Source organism: Dendrobium catenatum, unplaced genomic scaffold (genome assembly GCF_001605985.2).
Source record: "Dendrobium catenatum unplaced genomic scaffold, ASM160598v2 fragScaff_scaffold_793, whole genome shotgun sequence".
NCBI lineage: Eukaryota > Viridiplantae > Streptophyta > Magnoliopsida > Asparagales > Orchidaceae > Dendrobium > Dendrobium catenatum.
The window spans coordinates 34,251-55,265 of NW_021319255.1; the positions used below are offsets into that span (position 1 = coordinate 34,251).

A 21,015-nucleotide genomic window follows, 5' to 3' on the forward strand; every position below is an offset into this window, starting at 1 on the left:
AGGCGTTTTTTCTAAGCGAGGCGAGGCGTAAGCCTCGAGGCGGATCGAGGCGTAAGCCTCAAAACGATTAAAATAAATTAATTTAAAATTTTAAATAATGATAAACAATAACAATTATTTGGACTACCAATAATAAAATAACATGAATACAAAAATATACCAGTCTGCCAGGGGTCCAAGGGGGCGCTGCCCCCTGACGGGGAACAAAATTATATTATAAGAGTAATTTTGAAATTCTGCTTGTTGTATATGCTCAATATCGAGCATGTACCGCTCAGTACCGAGCATGTACCGCTCAGTACCGAGCATGTACAACTCAGTACCGAGCATACCGCATAATTTATATGTAATTTATATTAATTAGGCTAATTATATTAACTAAGTTAATCAATAATAACTTAGTTGTGTCTACGGTTTGCCTTTCATCTTCTCTTTTCGTCCTTGCTGTTCGGCTTCGTTGCTTCACAGGAAGTGTAGAGATTGCACGCGTCGCTTCTTTAGCTCCTTCGTGGCTGTTCGACTTTGCTCCTTCGACGACTTTCCCTTTCCTGCCGAATCGTAAGCTACAACATTTTGATCGGAAGAAACAACGGGAGCTCGCTGACTGTGAAGGTAACTTTCTCACTTTCGAGGCGCTGCCTCGATGCGACTCGACGCCTCACGCGGTGAGGCGTACGCCTCCGTGGAAAAAGGAGTAAGCCTCGCCCGAGCGTTCGAGGCTTAAGCCTCAGTTCGCCCGACCTCCGCCTCGATTCGAGGCGCGCCTCGAGGCGTCCGCCTCGAACGCCTTTTTAATCGATGATATATGCTATAAATATGTTAAGCAAATAATGCATAATCATAAAGAAGCGCAAACAAAATTGAAAAATAATACTCTTCAATACCTCCAGGGAAAACAAAACAAAGGAATCTTATATAAGAGAGAAATAAAAGACTCAATTTAGAAGAGCATGCAAAGATGTTCATTTATGAAGATCCCTCACATATAAATAATCTACTATTGATTTCTACAACATTCAATAGGAAATCTAATCATGAAGGAAAACAAGAAGAAATTACTGGTAATTAAACTGAGAGCTAAAGTTAGATTTCAAGCAATGGCCTGAGGAATCTTTTGAACTGTTCTAGATCAAAATTATTTTGAATGACTTGGGAATAAAATGGGAAGATACTATGATGTTATACGGTGAAAATAAATCAAACGTCAATACTACACAGCCGAATCCAACATAACCAAACTAAGCACATAAAAAAGTATCAACATTTCATCAAGGAAAAATTAAAGGTGATATATTTCATATATCCAAAAACAAATAGTTGGTTGACATCCTAACCGAAGGACTATCAAACTCTACGTTCCCAACATCACCTCTAAGTTAGGCATGAAAAATATATACTTCGTAATTTAAGGAAATTTGTTGGCAGTTTCTTCCTTCGAGGCTGCTTCACGATCCAAAAGGTTACAAGCTTGCGGTCCAATGTGACAATCCATAAGCTTGGACGGAAATCCCTCTCAAGATTTGGGTGAAGTAAATTCTTGCAAGATGTAAATGGCATAAAGTCTACATTTGGGGTGGAAATTCCTCTCAAGATCTTATATGAGTGTGATCAATTCAAATGGTATAAATAGTTTTCCTTTTTCTTTTAAGTATTGTGTAGTCAAACACCGCTTCTTCATTTGTCAGAGTCCAATCACTAGCCTTATTAATTTCACATATATTTCCACAACCTCCTATCTATAAGCACTCACCACCACCAAATAACAATAGAAAATTAAAGATGAAAATGGCTCAAATATTGTGTAGTCAAACACCGCTTCTTCTTTTTAGTCTTCCATCAACCCTTCCACTCCCCTCTTCACCTTCCCCCTCCACCTGTATTAGTTGTAAGATAGATATAGACATATAGATATATAGATGAATCGAGTAAGGGAAGCAGAGAGGAAAGTACATGGGTGGGTGTTTAGCTTGTACATGTTTGGAATCCCAACCCTCAGTCGACCATTTTCTACCCAATCATTCATATGTTATTTTCTTCTTCCTATCTACCAATACCAATGTTTAAAATTGTGTATTCGGGTATTGAGGCGTTTTTCATTCGTGAGGCGAGGCGTAAGCCTCAAGGCGTTTTGAGGCGTAAGCCTCAAAATGAAAAGATTGCGTAAACATAAAATGATAATTTTTTTATATACTAATGAGTGAATAATATAAAACATAAAAAAGCATAAGATATTATGTGAAATCAAAATATCCCAATAATAAGACAACCTGAAATATAGTTCAACTCAAAATTCTATCTTTCCCAAATCCCAGTAATCTTTTCATTAACATATAATTCAAATTTCCAAAAATAAATAGCAATGACATATCACATAAGAACTCATAAGTCATCAGCACTGTCATCACTAAGGGGTTCTTCATTTGAATCATCATTATGATGAACTGCTCTCTCCCCTTCCTCCTCTCCTATAGAATCCAATGTCGGACATTTACTTCAAGATTTATGTAAGTTTTAATATATATAGCGTGAGGCGTAAGCCTCATGCCAGTGAGGCGAGGCGGGCCTCAACCAAGTTGAGGTGCAAGCCTCATAAAAAAAAAAACTTGAGGCGTAAGCATCGAGGCGTTTTTTACTGGAATTGCGCAAAGGCGAGCCTCATATTTCGCAATTTTAAACCATGAACAATACCACAAGCAACATACACGTGCAAAAGCACGCCCATAAATGAGGGAGAAACGGAGAAACATAAAGGTGAAAGAGGTATGTTGAGGATGTAAAAAGTGCAGCAAAGGCTCTATGTGGAAGAGATGTAGGGCGAAGTAGGATCTAAAAACCCAAAAATTAATATGGGCATATGATTGACATGAAGACTAATAATGTAACCATCCAACTTTATACAAAGGGATACCAATTCAGCTTAAGAGGGCCAATTGATTCCAACAAAGTGTCCTAATTTATAGACCAATTTGATTTAACTCAAACAGTTTTTGGTTCCTTGAGAGAAGAATTTATTGAAAATATAAGATGGAAAAACAATTTATTTACTAATTTTCAATATGGGGCAAAATAGTTGGCAACTAGTCTTAACAATTTCCTCCTCATAGGACAACTCTTCATATTATACATCACTCTCAAACAAAAGCTTTCTCAATATCGCAAAGTGACATGCTACAAGAGCCCACACAACTACATGGAGTCTCCATGGAAGTATTCTCTTGAACCTTGATCGACCATGATAGAAACCCTTCACGGTCAATAATAGACACAAAGGACATGAAAAAACTTAATACCATTGAACCACTAGTTTCAAAGCAACTTGCTAAGCAATACCAGTTAAATCCAATATTCTAACATACCTTAACATCAACATATCGGTACCATCTCATATACCATTTTGATAACGTGGGACAAAACCACATACAGTTAACCTCAACATAACACAAGGGAGTAAACTCACTTTCTGTTTATGAATAATTAAGGTATAAAAAATCAAAAAGAAAAAAAGATTAAAAGACTATGTGAGGTTGAATCACTGCTTAACAAAAAATGACACTGCCAACAACCAAAATAAGCTAAATGGAAAAAGCAAATTTGACAGAAAAAATCCATTCTGTTAAAAACAGAATATTAAGAAGAAACAATGAACTCTACCAACAAGGATAGCAAAGAAAATAGATTGCTGACACTGCAGATTATAGTACAAGTACCAAATGATTCTCTTATTCAACATTAATATTCAAAGGATAGGAAACAATCAAATTATTCATTGCTTTATTACATCATTGAAGGGAAAAAAAAACATGGAGAGCTACTGTAGAACTGAGCTTGATAATATTTAATGACTTATTCAGTTAAGCTGTTTTGCCGTAGGTGGTAATTTACAAAAAACTGAAATACGAATAGATGGAATTCAAGTAAAGAATCCTATTATAAAACAATTTGATTTAAATAGAACTCCGGCACAGATTTCTTATAAATTTTGTATAAAAAGCAAAAGCTGCTTGAAACAGTTGAAAAGTGAGGTTACCAAGGCTAAGACAGAGGTAAAGACGATAGGTTGATTTTGACTTGTCCCTCTTAATGAAGCATTGGATCATTCCATCTCGAGAACCAGGCTGTAAAAGTCAGTAGAAAGAATATACAAGTTAAAAGGCCACATACCGTGAGATTATTCCATAAGAAGAAACTTAAAATGTTGTTACAATAGAGAACATGTGGGTGAGCCACAAGCATACGAAATTGGATTCACAAAAAGTTGAACATAGCACCATGAGTTTTCATAGCTACCTGCTTCAAGGAAACAGGGAAGGTGAGCTTCCCGGAGAGCTCTGGACTAATGACAATTTCTTTGCACAATTCCCTCCATGGTCTGCAAACAGCAGCACATGCAACAACATGTTTCCTTGAAGGCCATGTACTTTCACTTGCCTCCAGCCTTCTAATCACATCACAAAGAAGTTCAGGAGGAAGGTTGGCCCAGCGACTCTGCTGGATTCCTGCAGGTGGTTCATGCAGCTCATGGACAGAACTCTGAGATTTTCCCTTGTGATGACCTGTAAGTCGCACTTCAAAGCCACGTCTTGACAAACTCCCAAAACCATCTCTTACATCTCGAATGATGGAACGACACGACATCTAGGGGTTTGAGTCTACCCAAACAAGAATAGAATGTATCAACCACATAGCATGTAAATAACAAAAACTTGTGCAATTCTTCAAAATTAATAAATACACAATTCCCAGGACAAAGCAGATCAAACTACAATACACCCAACACAGTTGTTTTCAGAAGAACAATCAATTGCATCAACACAATATATGTTGAAAAAGGATTAATGAGAAAGGCATGTTCACCTGAACTCAATGCTCAAATAGTATTTCAAAACTTCATCTAAAGAGTACTTGAAATCAATATCATTGTTGTGGAATCCCTGCAGATCACAAATTATAACAATTGCAAGGTAAGATAAATGGAGTTTGATTAAGCTTATGAATGGAATTGAACATTCTGAAAGACAGCACATAATGAAAATATGAGGGCTTATAAAGAACAGAGACATGTGTAAGTCATATCATCATTAAATTAGCTATTCTAGCATTCAAAGAAAGAAAAATAGAAAATTAAAATTAAAAAAAGTTAAACGGTATACATGGTCAACAAAACAATTTACTTTTAATCTTATGCACCAAAGATGGTGAAACCAGAGGAAGTCAAACATACCCACTTACAGATTTAAGTTTCAAATGTTATCAACTCTGCCAAAGGCATGGATCTAAAATCATATAACAAAGGCTGAAACACACTTTCATTCAACAAAAACAATATCAAGCCTTTATCCCACAATGTGGGGCCGGTTACCTAAATCATTATTTCTGCATTGTATCATATTAAGAATCAAATTATAATTTAAATCTAATAAGGAAAGTGATAGGAAATACTCGTTTGCACAAGTAAACCTAACCCAAATCAAGTACCTAAGCAAAGAAACTGCTGTCCGCAGCAAGAACACAGCCCAAACAGTGGAAAACGGAGAGAAAACTCAATGGAAATTCATAGGAAAACAAAGCAAACACTTTTATTTCAATAGTAGATAAAAGCACTTGCAAGATACAATCTTCCTTCAATTCGAGAGGAAGGAAGCACTCTCCACGATCTCCGGCAAAGCGAAGAGCCCAAGAACAAACCTAGATCTCCCAAGAAATTCAAAATCAAGATAATCCCCCTTTTCCTCCTAACCTCCTAATTAATCATAAAGGAGTTTTACAAAATGTCTAAACAGCCCCTCGCATTCAAAATTTCCGTCCCAAAATTCTTCCCTGGCCCCCGTCGGCTTCGCTCCCTCCGCTCGGTTCCGCCTGCTTCGTTCGGTTCCGTCATGAGTAGACCCGGACCGGTCCAGCCGGCCCCTCCTGGGCCGGCGTAACATTACCGCCCTCCCAAAAAATTACCTTGTCCTCAAGGTGAAAATCAGGAAACTGCTTTTCGTCCTCTCATATGGTTCCCACGTGACCTCGTAGTCAGGAAGGTTCTTCCACTGGATCAATACTTCCTTAGTTTTATCTTCTTTCTGGCGCACCCCTTTTAGCTCCATAGGTTCTAAAATCACCTCTAAGTCCTCAGTCAGGGTTGCTGGTAGCTCAGAATTGGCGGTGTACTCCCCAATGGCCTTTCTCAATTGTGACACGTGAAAAACTGGATATATAGTTGCCGATGGAGGTAGTTTCAATCTGTATGCTACTGACCCAATCTTCTCCAGCACTTCATATGGCCCAAAGTACCTTGGAGCCAGCTTTTCATTCCTCTTGTTGGCAACTATCTTCTGTCTATATGGTCCGAGCTTCAGAAACACCCTCTCCCCTGCTGCAAACTGTATGTCCTTCCTATGCCCATCTGCTTGCTTCTTCATAATTTGTTGTGCTCTCAGTAGATGTCTCTTTAGCTCTTCAAGTAACTCGATCTCTCTCTCTAAGTACTCTTCTACTGACGACACAGGAGTGCTGTTACTCCCAAAATGCACAAGTGTGAGGATCCTTTCCCTACAGTACTTTGAAATGGCGTCATCTGTGAAGCTGAGGATGAAAAGAGGTGTTGTACAGTATTCTGCCCAGGTAGCCATTTGGCCAAAGCTTAGGGTCTCCGACACAAACATCTCAATAATGTTCCAGGATCCTGTTACACCTCCGTTTGGCCATCTGTCTGTAGGTGATAAGCGGTGCTCCTTTCAAAACTGTTCCTTGTAACCTGAACAAGCTCCTCCAAAAGTGACTGGGAACACCTTGTCCTCTATCGCGACCACTATTGCCTCTGGTACCCCATGCAACCTGACAACCTCTCTGATGAAAGCTGAAGCCCACTGTCTACTGCGGTGTAAGGATTCGGAGGGAATAAAATGAGCATACTTGCTCAGTCTATCCACCACCACCAGGATCACTGTGAACGCCTTCTAAACGGGAGCCCATCTATGAAGTCCATGGATATTTCTCCCACACTCGTCCTGATAACGCCAATGGCTGTAGTAGCCCCCTGTGACATAGCCATGTTTTGTTCCTCTGACAAATCTCACATCTGGCCACCATCTCCTCTACATCTCTATGCATTCCTTCCAATAAAGCTCAGCAGCAATCCTCCTATAGGTCTTCGCACCCAGAATGACCCCAACCGCGCTCCATGAAATTCTTGGAGTATGTTTGGGATGTGGATAGAAGTCCTGGGCATCACGAACCTCCCTTGATACAGCATCTGTCCCCTCTAATGAGTACCCTGCGGTGGCTATCACTTCCTAATAAATCAGCTGAATCTTTCCCAACCCTCATCTTTTCGAGCTCTCTACTTGATTCCGCGCCAATCTAACATCAAGGAACAGACACAACCACTGTCTGTAGTTCACACCAAACATCTGGACAAACATCAGCGGCTTTGTTTCCCCCGCCTGTTATACTGAATTTCAAAGTCATACCCAGCAATTTTGAAAGCCACCGCTGATGCTCTTCAGTCACCATCTTGCTCTAACAAGTACTTCAGGCTCCTCTGATCAGTCCTGACAATAAAGTGTCGTCCAATAGTAAGTCTCCACTTCTGGAAGGCAATACAATAGCTATCAGCTCTCTCTCGTAGATAGACTTTCACCTAGCCCGGGAACGACAGTACTTGACTGAAGAGCTATGGGTCTGTGGTTCTGCATCAAACACTGCCTCAATCCATAGCCTGAACCATCTGTCTCCACCACAAACACCTGGTTGAAGTCCGGCAGAGCAAGCACTGGCACTGTCGTCATGGCCTTCTTCAGCTTCTCAAAAGCCTCTGAAGCTGCTTCTCCCCATAAAAAGTTGTCCTTCTTCAACTGCTCTGTCAGTGGCCACGCTATGGTACTGTATCCCCTCCGACCTCTGTAGTAGTCCTGTCAATCCCAAGAATCCTCTGAGCCCTTCAAGGTCTTGGGTGAGGCCAATGCCAGCATTGCCTCTATCTTGGACTGATCTGCAGCAACTCCCTCCTGGGATATCACATGCCCCAGGTACTCCACCCGTGCTGAGCGAAGTCACACTTCTTGAAGGATGGCCTTCAGCTGTGCTCCCTTAGACAACCACCACCCATCCCTCAGGTGCTCTAGGTGTTCCTCCTCAGTCCTGCCTATAGATAGTATGTCATCAAAAATACCAACACAAACTGCGAGGTGTGGCTTGAAGATCCGGTTCATCAAGGCCTGGAATGTGGCAGAGTGCGTTGGTGAGGCAAAAGGCATCACCAGAAATTCGTAGTGGCCCTCATGAGTCCTAAAGGCCATCTTCTGCACATCTTCCTTCCTCGTCCGAATCTGGTGATAGCCTGACTTCAGATCACCTGGTGAACAAGGCTGCTCCATGTAGCTCATCCATCAACTCGTCAATCACAGGGATAGGAAACTTATCAGGCACAATCTCCTTGTTGAGAGCTCTATAGTCTACACAGAACCTCCAACTCCCATCCTTCTTTTTCACAAGCAGAACTGGACTAGAGAAAGGGCACACACTGGGCTGAATGATCCCTCCTAGCATTTCTCCCACCAGCTTCTCAATCTCATATTTCTGCACCTGAAGGTATCTGTAAGGCCTCACACTGATAGGAGAATACTCCCTCTTTAGGATAATTTGGTGCTCCTGCTCTCTGTCAGGTGGTAGTCCCACCGGAGGTTGGAAAACATCCTCAAATTCCTGCAGAATAGGCTGAACCAACGTGGGAATGAGCTTTCCTCCCCCTCCTCCTGCTCCTCTAGGCTCTGCAGCTCCACAAAGGATATCCTCCTCCATGGATGATTTTCGCCATTGATCTGAGTGACACTCCAGCTTCTGGACAATCCTAGTTCCCCTTTTAGCTTCACCCTCTTCCCCTCTACAATCAGCTCCATCACCATGGTCCCCCAGTTCACCTTGGTTTCACCCAAGGTCTGTAGCCACTTCATGCCCAGAATGACATCTGTGCTACCCAACTTCAGGGGTAGGAAGTCCTCTACCACCCTGATCTCCAGTAGCCTCATCTCCACCCCTTTGCAGATCCCGGTGCTGAACTCAATCTTTCATGTCCCCATCATCACCCCATAACTGCCTATCTCAGTAGGCTCCATCCTAACTTCTCAGCCACCTAGGTGGATATGAAATTGTGGGTTGCCCCACTATCAATCAGGGACCACTACCTCCCTCCCAAGGATCTTCCCTTCACCTTCATCGTATGGCTAGGAGTAAATCCCAACACAGAATTGAGGGAGACTTCGGCTACCTCCAACTGGGGATCAATCTGCTCCTCATCAGAATCATCACATTCTTCAGGCGCCTCGTCCATATAGACGGTGAGAGCTCGAAGGGCGCGATCCTTGCACCTGTGCCATGGAACAAACTTCTCTCACATCTGAAACAAAGGCCCTTGGCCCTCTTCTCCTGCATCTCTTCCTCAGTCAATTTCTTGAAGCTTCCAGCAGATCTGGTCACCCCGCTCTTCTCCTTTCCACTCTCCCTAGGGACGCTGGGGCTTGGCCCTTTTGGAGCCAAGTAAGTGGTAGTTGTCCTGGCGGGACCTCCTGAGTGGTTGTTTCTCCAATTTCGGGCGTTGGTCTTCTGATTCTCCATCAACTGAGCCAATTCCATCGCCTCCCTCAGGTTTCTTGATCTCATAACCTTCACAGCATCTCTAATTTCTGGTTTGAGGCCCTTCATAAAATTTCCCCCCAAAGTACTGTTTGAGAGGCCCTCCATGTCTCCCACTAAACTCTCAAATTTCTTCCTGTATTCCTCCACTGTTCCCTCTTGAGTGAGGGCGTAGAACTGTTCTGATATCTCCCATGGGCTGCTCCCCCTGAATCTCTCCCTGATAGCCTCCTTGAAGTCCCTCCAGGACCTCACCGGTTCCCACTTATCCATGTACTTGAACCAGGCAAATGTCGCTCCTTCCAAGCACATACTAATAGCCATCAATCTCTCCTCCTCCATCAGGCCGTTCACTGCAAAATACCTCTCCACCTTGTGGATCCACTCATCCACATTTTCCTCCTCGAATACTGACATTTTTAGCTTCTTGGCCCTCGTGTCCACCCCGTATGCCCTATTCCCCCATGGCCTCCTCTGTCCCAAGTTATGGGGTCTTCCCAAGTTCCTCTTTCTCCATATCGGGGCTCATCCTCCCTCCTTGGCCGCCGGTAGCCATCTTCCCCTCGTGCCCCGCCATGGTGGTTATAGATCCCCCACGGCCGGTCCAATGGGTCGGGCCTCGGACGTCGCCAATCATCTTCTCTTCCTTCCCGGAAGTCTCTCCTTCTGTCATGTTCTTCTCGCCTAATGGACTCCCGAGGTGGCATCCTCCCGTTGCTGTCAAGCAGTTCTACCTCCTATTCCTCTTCTGGATTCACCATCTCCTTACCCCTGCTCCCACTACCTTCTCCTCTTTCCTCCGCTGGCACCGCCCGTGCTTGTCTCTCCAACAACTTCTTCATCATCTCCTCCAAGGCCATGAATTTCCCTTCCACATTCTCGCTAAATGTGGCCATCTTCTCTTCCAGATCCGCCTTAAGTTGACCCATCTAGGTCTCCAAGACTTCTACCCGCTTAGATGCCATGGGAACCAACGAGATGCCTCCGGATCCGCAAAGAAAATCTTCCAGACAGCAATAATCTCCCTCCAAACAGTCAAAATCTGCTATTTTACTCAACTGCTGCTCTCAAAAACCCTAAAAACTGCTGTTTTCAGGGGAAAACAGCCTCCGACAACCCAAAATCTGCAGCGAAACAGTGGAAAAAACAACCCTCCACCGTCCGGATCTCGCTCTGATATCAATTTGATAGGAAATACTCGTTTGCACAAGTAAACCTAACCCAAATCAAGTACCTAAGCAAAGAAACTGCTGTCCGTAGCAAGAACACAGCCCAAACAGTGGAAAACGGAGAGAAAACTCAATGGAAATTCGTAGGAAAACAAAACAAACACTTTTATTTCAATAGTAGATAAAAGCACTTGCAAGATACAATCTTCCTTCAATTCGAGAGGAAGGAAGCGCTCTCCACGATCTCCGGCAAAGCCAAGAGCCCAAGAACAAACCTAGATCTCCCAAGAAATTCAAAATCAAGATAATCCCCCTTTTCCTCCTAACCTCCTAATTAACCATAAAGGAGTTTTACAAAATGTCTAAACAGCCCCTCGCATTCAAAATTTCCCTCCCAAAATTCTTCCCTGGCCCCCGTCGGCTTCGCTCCCTCCGCTCGGTTCCGCCTGCTTCGTTCGGTTCCGTCGCGAGTAGACCCGGACCGGTCCAGCCGGCCCCTCCTGGGCCGGCGTAACAGAAAGGTCGTTTCTAATACTTTCTAATCAAGGCTTTTTAGGTCTACCTCCACCTTTCTTAACATAGAACAAAACTTTCATTCAATAAAATAAAAAACAATGGGGATGAATTGAAAAAATTTTGGATTCCCTACAGAGAGAGTGCAGTAAACATGAATAATATCATACAAATCCAACCAAAAATCAAACTAGTTCAGACTAAGGAACTAACGGGATGAACCAACTGTTAGACCCCATTACCTCTCCCTCTCCTTTCTTGAGACTAATAAATATACATCTTACAAAGGCACAATAATGGAGAAATTTTCCTCCAAAAATTGAAGAGCAGAAATGCTCTATTTTGAAAATGGGAACTTCCCCAAAATTGACATTTTTTTATATTTTAAAGCGCCCAAAAGAGTAAAGTCACATTGATCCAATCAATTTAATATCTAAGCTAATTTATATATCATGTTGCATTCTAATCTTAATTAAAATAACTTATCTTTTCTAATTATGAAAATATTTTAATATATTCTACATTTAACTTTAAAAAAGAGACAATCAAAGAGAAAGCTTTACCCCTTTTAAAGCTTAACAAAAGTTGATAGCTCAATTTCAAAATGAGTTCGTTTCAAAATGTTGAATATATCCAATATAACTTATACAGGATGTTCAAATTTTATTCGTCTTTTCTTAGTTTATAAATAATCAATTAGAAAAAATATCTCCCAATTATTAAAAAGTTTATCTAATTATAAAGTGTTAAAACAATAATTAAAGATTTAAAAAACTATTATTTATAAATAATTTTATTTATTCAATTTACTAATTTGTCATTTTAAATTTTACTTAGCAAATTGAAGATTGCTCAAAAAATGGAATCACGCTAGCTTATAACAAGACTTTGCTCAATATGAGATCAAATCAAATAACTTTGACTTGATCTTAAATCAAGTTGATTCTGATTGAATTGTTAACAGCCTATAAGAAAGTATCTTAAAATAAATGAAAAACATAAATATTCTTTTTAAATAAATTTTCATACAATACATAATCTTTAATTAAAAACATATGATACCTAATACATCATAAGAGGTTTTTCAAAAAGGTTCCCTTTTGAGCAAACTTAAGGTAGAGTACACTATTTCCATTAGGAATTTCTGGCTTTTCATATAAGACACTTCCCAGTAGCGTGTAATTCTAGATAGAATATTGGATATATGAGAACTGCATTTGATTGCATACCAAAAATCTAGAACTGACAGCGTACATAAGGGAATGAAAATAAAACCAAAATATTAAGTTTACAAGCATAAAATTATGCCATTGTAGCATCATAATACTTTCTTTCCATGTACAAGTCTCCTCCTATCTACACAGCGAAAGGAACAAATGTTTTCTTTTCCATGCTTCTTAATGCTAAACAAATAATTGATATATCTTTTACAATTGTATAATTAAAACATAGGAATATACTCATTCGTCTATTTAAAAAATAATTCTGCAGCATTATCGTGAAGAGCACAGACTTAATCATGGTAATAGGTCTCAGCCAAGTGAAGGGCAATAATTCAAATGAATATATTAATTTCTTTATTCGAGGAAAAATTATATTCTTCAATATTGATCTCAGATTGGCCCCCTAGAAAAGAAAAACTTATTGTAAAGGAATCTTAGAAAACAAGACAAATTCACGTGATGAGGAACTTAGAAATTGAATTGCTTGTAAATGAAGACATAGAGTCAACAACCTAGATGCCATCCAGTAAATGCTGCTAAGAACATATCTTATATACAAATTTGATTGCAAATGACAAGAAAGAACAAGCTCCAAAATGCTAATTTTCGGTAATTCATGAACTTAATTCCGTGAATCAGTTTAATTTGCACCAAAATAGCTACGTTCATACTAATTAGACCAAAGATTGAACTATACATAGAAGGAACAAACGAAAGAATAGGTGATGAAATGAAATTTCACCTGCACTTGCCTTAAGGCCCTGTCTAAATAATCTACCATATGTATGAAGAATACATAATATATCAACTCCCACCTACACTGCATCACTTAACAAATTGAATACCTACTAAGTTGAATCTTAAGAGATTCCATGTTGCAAACACATGCATGAGCACCAGTTTAGATTAACTAAACTTGAGTTTGCTATTACAAAGGGGGCCATCTTTTTGCACTGTTTAGCTTTGACTTTCATCTTGCTTTTTGATAAATTACTTTTTAGTGAGAATCACAGAGAGCCAAAAGAAGCAATAGTAGATTAGTACTTTTGGAGGCCTTTAAAGGGCTAGGATTCAACTCTGACGATGTATCTATCAAAAAGTGTTAGGAGAGGCCTATCACTTTCTATGCTGAACCTGATGGCACAAATGCATAGACCATCTAATTGTTCAACCAACTTCTGCAGGTATATGCAGAAATTCTGGCAGCCATTCACCAAAGATAGTTCAACATAACCAAAACGCCCAATAATGATGCATGATACTGCAACGTTTGCAGCATGTTTGGCATAGATTGTTTATTGGATCAATAGTGGTCAAGTGTTAAGGCATTGGTAGGTATATTATGCTGATAACAACAACATTACATACTGATCAATGAAAAAAAAAACAGTTAATTAAAATACTGATAAAAAGACTGCTCTCGAAAAATCTTATTTCTCCTATTTTTCAACAATCTAAAATTTCCTACGATTGTAATAAACATGATCATACAAGATAATACTATACAGATTTAACTAAACAAAACTTCAATTAAGACAAAAAATTAGAAATAATACTGATTAAAACTAAAAAAGAAAAATAATATCAAACGATAGATATTCTTTCTTTTGCTGGCAGACAAAACAAATTAAATTTCTGATGGAGGTACAGATCTTCATAATCTGATATATAATCATCATCATTAGCATTATCGCAACGAGCTGGTGTTGGTCCCTGAATCATCTTTCATCGTCACGTTGACTTATCTGGTGTTACATGAGGGATCTATATACTTTTTGACTCACAAGACTCAATAATCCGACAGCTCAGTAATCGAGTAACCTTCTCAAACAATTTAGTAACTGATCTAAACGATATTGCCATAAAAGCACTTCAGAAGCAGGCAAGTTACCGAAAGCATGTATAATATATATAAACCAGATCCAGAAAATTTAAGAAAGATAACACCCATCACTTCAAAAATTAGGAAAGTTTCATAAAGTTACCAGATAAGAGCTCCATGCCTGCACAATCCAGGCGGCACGATACAGCAAAAGTGAGAGCTTTCCCCTGAAACCCAAGCTCGCACAAGGATTCCCTAAAACATAAGCTTACGCACCGAAGCAAATTGAAGATACCCACAAGACTCCCCCGACAGACTCATAGATCTCTATCAGAAACTCTTAAATGAGTAGTTCTAATCTCAAATCCTGAGCAGATAAATGCTAGCAAAATCCTAGTTCGAATGAGAAAGAAAACGAGAGAAACCAAAAGAACGGTGGTATATGAACTCAAATGCTGTAGGAAGGGTATACGACGTACGAGAAAGAAACAGATCGATGTAATCTTACCCTTTCTAAGCACAGATCAGATACTTTTTTACTAATCGCCGGCCGCTAATATTCGCTCTGGTGTCCGTGAGGCGGATCTCAAAGTTTCGTTAAATTCGGCTAAGAGTAAAAATGTAGAATAAACAAACAGTACGACAGCGTCGCAAAAGAAATTGCTCTATTTGAATAGTTGACTTTTCCGTTCCGTCACTTGACGGAGGTGAATGGTGTCCTTGTCAAGATTAGTCAAGCTTTTGCTGCCCTACTTAGAGGGAAATTATTGGGTCAGGTTATTGGACACAGCTTATATTTGGTATTTACAGTACTGAGCAGATTGAGCTCGGTACTCTGAAGTATAGAGTACCGAGCAGTACTGAGCTCGGTACTGATATTGCTTGGTACTGCTTAGTATCAAGTAAGAGGTGATTTGTCGCATTTTCATTGGGCTCTGAAAATGTCCGGTGATCTGACCCAATAATTTCCTCTACTTAGGACTACTCCCCCCAAGTGGCCAAAAAAATAAGGATATAATATATATTATTTAATATATAATAAAAATAAAAAGAGTTTAATATAGCAAGTTTGAAGAAATCGTTTATAATTTTTTCTTTTATTTATCTATATAAAAATTATTATGTACACAGAATATTTACTCAACTTTTGTAATTATTTATTTAAAACTATATGAGGTTAACTCCAAGAATTTTTTATACGCTGTTTCGTTTTTATAATGCATTCATTTTATTAAAAAAAAGATTGTAGTATAAAATTAATGCACTGTTAAAAAAATTAATGCACTATAAAAGAGAAGCAGTGAATAAAAAATATTTTTGTGTTGTTTGAATGAATGTAAAGTACTTTTTTTAGAAGATGATATTCAATAAAAGGTGAATGAATTATTTTGCTAAACCTTTTAATAAAGAATGTGAAAATACGATTAATTGTAGTAACCTTAACACCATAAATGAAAATAAAGATTTCTATTTTTATCGGCGTATTAGTAAAACCGAACTTAAAGAGGCTTGAAGGGTGGAAAAGATGTTGGACCTGATGATATTCCAATAGAAGTGTGGAAATGCTTAGGAGATGAAAAAATTTCTTGGCTTACTAAACTTTTGAATATTATTTTGAAGACTAAAAAGATATCAGATGAGTGGAGAATGAGTGTGTTAATTCCTATTTTTAAGATTAAAAATGATGCACAATATTGTATGAATTATAAAAGAATTAAGTTAATGTGTCATACTTTAAAACTATGGGAGTGAGTTATGGAGCATAAGTTGCGGTTTGATACTAATGTTTCTCAAAATCAAATTGGATTCATGCCGGGTAGGTCGACTATGGAAGTCATACATTTATTTAGAGGTTTGATGGTGAAATATAGAGAAAATGAGAATTTACATATGATATTTATTGATTTAGAAAAAACATATGATAAAGTTTCAAGGGAAGTGCTATGGAGAATTCTTGAAAAGAAAGGAGTTAATAACACTTATATTGAAATCATTAAAGATATATATGCAGGAGATATTACTTGTGTTCAAATACAAGGTGGTTTGACTAAGTATTTCCCTATTTCGGTTGAGTTACATCAAGGATCATCCTTAAGCCCATATATTTTTGCTTTAGTCTTGGATTTCTCACTAGACATTTGCAAGAGGATGTACCTTGGTGTATGCTTTTTGCCGATGATATTCTTCTTGTTGATAAGACTAGAGAGGGAGTTGAAGGTAAATTTGAATTATGGAGGTTCAAGTGCAGGAATGCATCAGACTTGTTGTGTGATAAAAAAAGTACCCCTCAAACTTAAGGGAAAAATCTATAGGATGGTGGTGAGGCCTGCAATACTTTATAGTGCCGAATGTTAGCCATTAAAAGAGAAGCATAATACTAAGTTAAGTGTAGCATAGATGAAGATGCTCAGGTGGATGAGTGGCTTTACCCTTAGAGATAGAAAACGAAATGATCATATACATGAAAAGGTTGGAGTAGCTCTAGTAGAAGATAAGTTTAGAGATAGTCCCCTTAAATGGTTTGGTCACATAAAACGACAGCCTTCCGATGACCCAATTATGAAAGTAGAGGTATTAGATTTGACTTATGTTAAGAAAGGTAGAGGAATACTTAAAAAGACTTGGTTAGAAAATATTAGAAATAATATTTCTTTATTAGATTTAAATGAGAATTTGACTTTCAATAGGACATAATGGAGAAAAAGGATTCGTGTAGCCGACCCCACGTAGTGGGATAAAGGCTTAATGTTGTTGTTGTTTGAATGAGTGTAAAATAAATGCATGTGAATATTTTTTTTATTTATTAGTTTGAAGTAAAATGAATGTAATGTGAATTCTAAAGATTATGGCAACGCACGATGACGATTATGGTGGAGATGGCCCTCAAGTGGTTGTAGCTAGCAACAAGTGGCAATGGTCGGCAATAGGTGGTAGTAACCGACAGTGATATGACATAGACTAGTGGTCGGTGGCATCAATGGTGGCCGACGGTGGCGGGTGATGGTGATCGATGAGTAGGAGGTAATTAGGCGCATTTTAATTGGGCTCTGAAAACGTCCAGTGACCTGACCCAATAATTTCTTCTTCTTAGGACTACTCCCCCCAAGTGGCCAAAAAAATAATGATATAATAGATATTATTTAATATATAATAAAAATAAAAAGAGTTTAATAGAGCTAGTTTTAAGAAATCATTTATATATTTTTCTTTTATTTCTCTATATAAAAATTATTATGTAGACGTAGAATATTTACTCAAATTTTGTAATTATTTATCTAAAACTATATGAGGTTAACTCCAAGAATATTTTTATACATTGTTTCTTTTTATAATGCATTCATTTTATTAAAAAAAAAGATTGTGGTATAAAATTAATGCACTGTAAAAAAAATTAATGCACTATAAAAGAGAAGCAGTGAATAAAAAATATTTTTGTGGTGTTTGAATGAGTGTAAAGTACTTTTTTTAGAAGATGATATTCAATAAAAGGTGAATGAGTTATTTTGCTAAACTTTTTAATGAAGAATGTGAAAATACGATTAATTGTAGTGACCTTAACACCATAAATGAAAATAAAGATTTCTATTTTTATCGGTGTATTAGTAAAACCGAACTTAGAGAGGCTTGAAGGGTGGAAAAGATGTTGGACCTGATGATATTCCAATAGAAGTGTGGAAATGCTTAGGAGATGAAGGAATTTCTTGGCTTACTAAACTTTTGAATATTATTTTGAAGATAAAAAAGATGTCAGATGAGTGGAGAATGAGTGTGTTAATTCCTATTTTTAAGACTAAAAATGATGTGCAAGATTGTACGAATTATAAAAAAATTAAGTTAATGTGTCATACTTTAAAACTATGGGAGTGAGTTATGGAGCATAGGTTGCGGTGTGATACTAATGTTTCTCAAAATCAAATTGGATTCATGCCGGGTAGGTCGACTATGGAAGCCATACATTTATTTAGAGGTTTGATGGTGAAATATAGAGAAAATGAAAATTTTCATATGATATTTATTGATTTAGAAAAAACATATGATAAAGTTCCAAGAGAAGTGCTATGGAGAGTTCTTGAAAAGAAAGGAGTTATTAACACTTATATTAAAATCATTAAAGATATATATGCAGGAGATATTACTTGTGTTCAAACACAAGATGGTTTGACTAAGTATTTCCCTATTTCGATTGGGCTACATTCAAGGATCATCCTTAAGCCCATATATTTTTGCTTTAGGCATGGATTTCTCACTAGACATTTGTAAGAGGATGTACCTTGGTGTATGCTTTTTGCCGATGATATTCTTGTTGATAAGATTAGAGAGGGAGTTGAAGGTAAATTTGAATTATGGAGGTCAGCCTTAGATTCTAAAGGTTCTCACTTGAGTAGATCTAAAATAGAATATATGGAGTGTAATTTTAGTAATAATAGACCTAGTGAGGGGTGTTGCGGATCTGTTTTCATGGTTTATGATTTTGATGATAGCAAACACTCTTATTTCTCTACGATGACCTTGTTTACTAACATTTCAGGTCCACACGATCAGACTGCAATTTGGAACCAGCTCAAGATTGGGTAGACTAGGTCTGAGTCAGTTTGTACACTTTTTCCTTTCTTGAGTCTATTGTGTTTGGTGTGGCTCTTGATATTTTGTAACTTGGAAGATTTTCTGTTGCTCCCTAAATATTTATATTTTTGGTAACATCATCCGGGATGATATTTATATCGTCCAAGATGATCTGTCCAAAAGCAGAAACCCTAATTAGGGCATCCTCATTAAAGCAGCTATGATTATGTAAAACACATCGTCCTGGATGATTTTGTATCGGCCATGACGATAGGCTCAATTCAGAAAGAATCTACCGCTAAATCTAATTAAAAATAACCTATTTTTGGATATCGTCCAGGTGGATCATCTAAGACTATAAAATATCATCGAGGATGATCCAGGTCAATTTTTCTAATTTTTCTCTATAATTTAAGGAAAGTAATTATGACTTGATTTCATGATCAAATCGCGATCGAGAAATCGTCCTAGCCGATGTGCTGGACGATTGGACACTGGATAACTGTTTTTCAGGGCGATGTTCAGGACGATATTCCACAATTTGTATTGATCGTCCAGGACGATATATTATCATCCTGGACGATATGAACAAACTTCTTCTGATCGTCTCAAATCATCCCAGCTGATTGGCTTAAATTGTACTGATCGTACAGGACGATATACCTTTCGTCCTGGACGATAATGTCGGTAACTTGTATTAATGAGCTTGTTTTGAGCACTTCTATTTAAGCTTGGTCAAGGCACTTGTTAAGTGTCTTTGGCAGCCATTATAGCTTCGTTCTTGTGGGGGAAACTTGAAGAGAGAGCTTGAAAGGGAGTGAGGAATGGGTGGAGTTTGAGAGAGGGAGAAGATCCTGTGAGAGAGGGGGGGGGCTCAAGGGAGTGTGGTGGGGGGTTCCAACACGGTTAGCCTCCAGCCACGCTCGCACCTGAATACGGTCGGATTCAAGGCTTGTCTCGGAGGGAAGTTCACCAAAGAAGAGATTCTTCTTGTGGTCAAAGGACCCGGCGACTCCGCTCACGGGGAAGTGGACAGTGATTTTGTTAAGGCTTCTCTCGCTAGCTGTGCGGCTAAGGAGAGACACATGTTTTAGGTGCAATACTTGGAGGGTGCCTCCAAGGAGTGGACGTAGGTCAAAGTTTGACGATACCACTATAAATCCGTGTGGTCTTTTCTTTATTACTTCCGCACTTTTAATTTCCGCAATCGTTGGTTTTTGATTTGTGGTGAATCTTGTTTTGGATTTTAAAGATTGTGTTTTGTTTTAATACTGATTCACCTCTCTATATCTTTATTAGCCTTGTTTGGCCAGTTTATAAGGGGTTAACACTCCTAACGAACTTTCAAGTGCCATCTGAGCACTTTCAAGTGGTATCAGAGCCGTTTAAAAAATTAGTTTTAAAAGCTTTTGAATATTGATCCATGACTAATTTTTCTAATCGTAATAGTTGCGGAAGATATTCAATCACCAGACCTCCCTTTATTTTGAAAATATGTCATTTTGATTTTTGAAAAACAGTGCATGTCTATTTTTTTCAATCGATTGATTTTCGCATGTGGCATATGATTTAACTGGTTATTCATCACCATCACGAATTTGTTAATGGAGTTAAAACTGATATTTCTTTTAATCAATGGAATAAGGAAAGAACAACTGAATGCTCAACTGAATGCAAAATCTTTAAATTGCTTTTTTATGTGCTTTAAATTCTAAAGATTTTATGTTAATATCCACGTGCACTACTGGTAAGAAGTTTGGAGATAAACTACAATCATAGTAGAGGCACTAGGTGAAATCAGCAATCCAAGTTTGAATATATTAATGCATGCCTTTGAACTGTTTTCCATGAAACCTTTTGAAACGATCTTTAGCAATGTATAACAGGTTCATTCAAATTTAACATCATTGCAAGTCTTAGGAAAAGAATTTTCAAGAATGTTTGAAAAAGTTAACAAATTCTTCGTTGTCTACTGGATAAGTTCAATGCAAAGTAGTTGCTATTTGTTAATCAAAAGATTTGAATGAATTATTTTATGATAATTGATTGGCTACTATTGCCTACGAGCAAGGTTTGGGTCAAAGACTTTTGGATGCAGGTGAAACGA

General features: G+C 38.3%; 1 protein-coding gene across 2 annotated transcripts in view; it reads right to left on the reverse strand.

Moving 5' to 3' along the window:
* Positions 1 to 14,973, reverse strand: part of LOC110116652 (tubby-like F-box protein 8) — a 29,232-nt gene extending 14,259 nt beyond the window's left edge. Inside the window, exons 1-4 of one of the 2 annotated variants that reach the window (XM_020850318.2) lie at positions 14,854 to 14,973; positions 4,855 to 4,931; positions 4,288 to 4,649; positions 4,028 to 4,115 (exon numbers count right to left, since the gene is read on the reverse strand). In XM_020850318.2, coding sequence (XP_020705977.1) covers positions 4,028 to 4,115; positions 4,288 to 4,635 — 436 coding nt within the window. In that variant the 5' untranslated portion in view covers positions 4,636 to 4,649; positions 4,855 to 4,931; positions 14,854 to 14,973. The other variant, XM_020850317.1, reaches the window with a different exon arrangement.
* Positions 14,974 to 21,015: the final 6,042 nt, after the last annotated feature.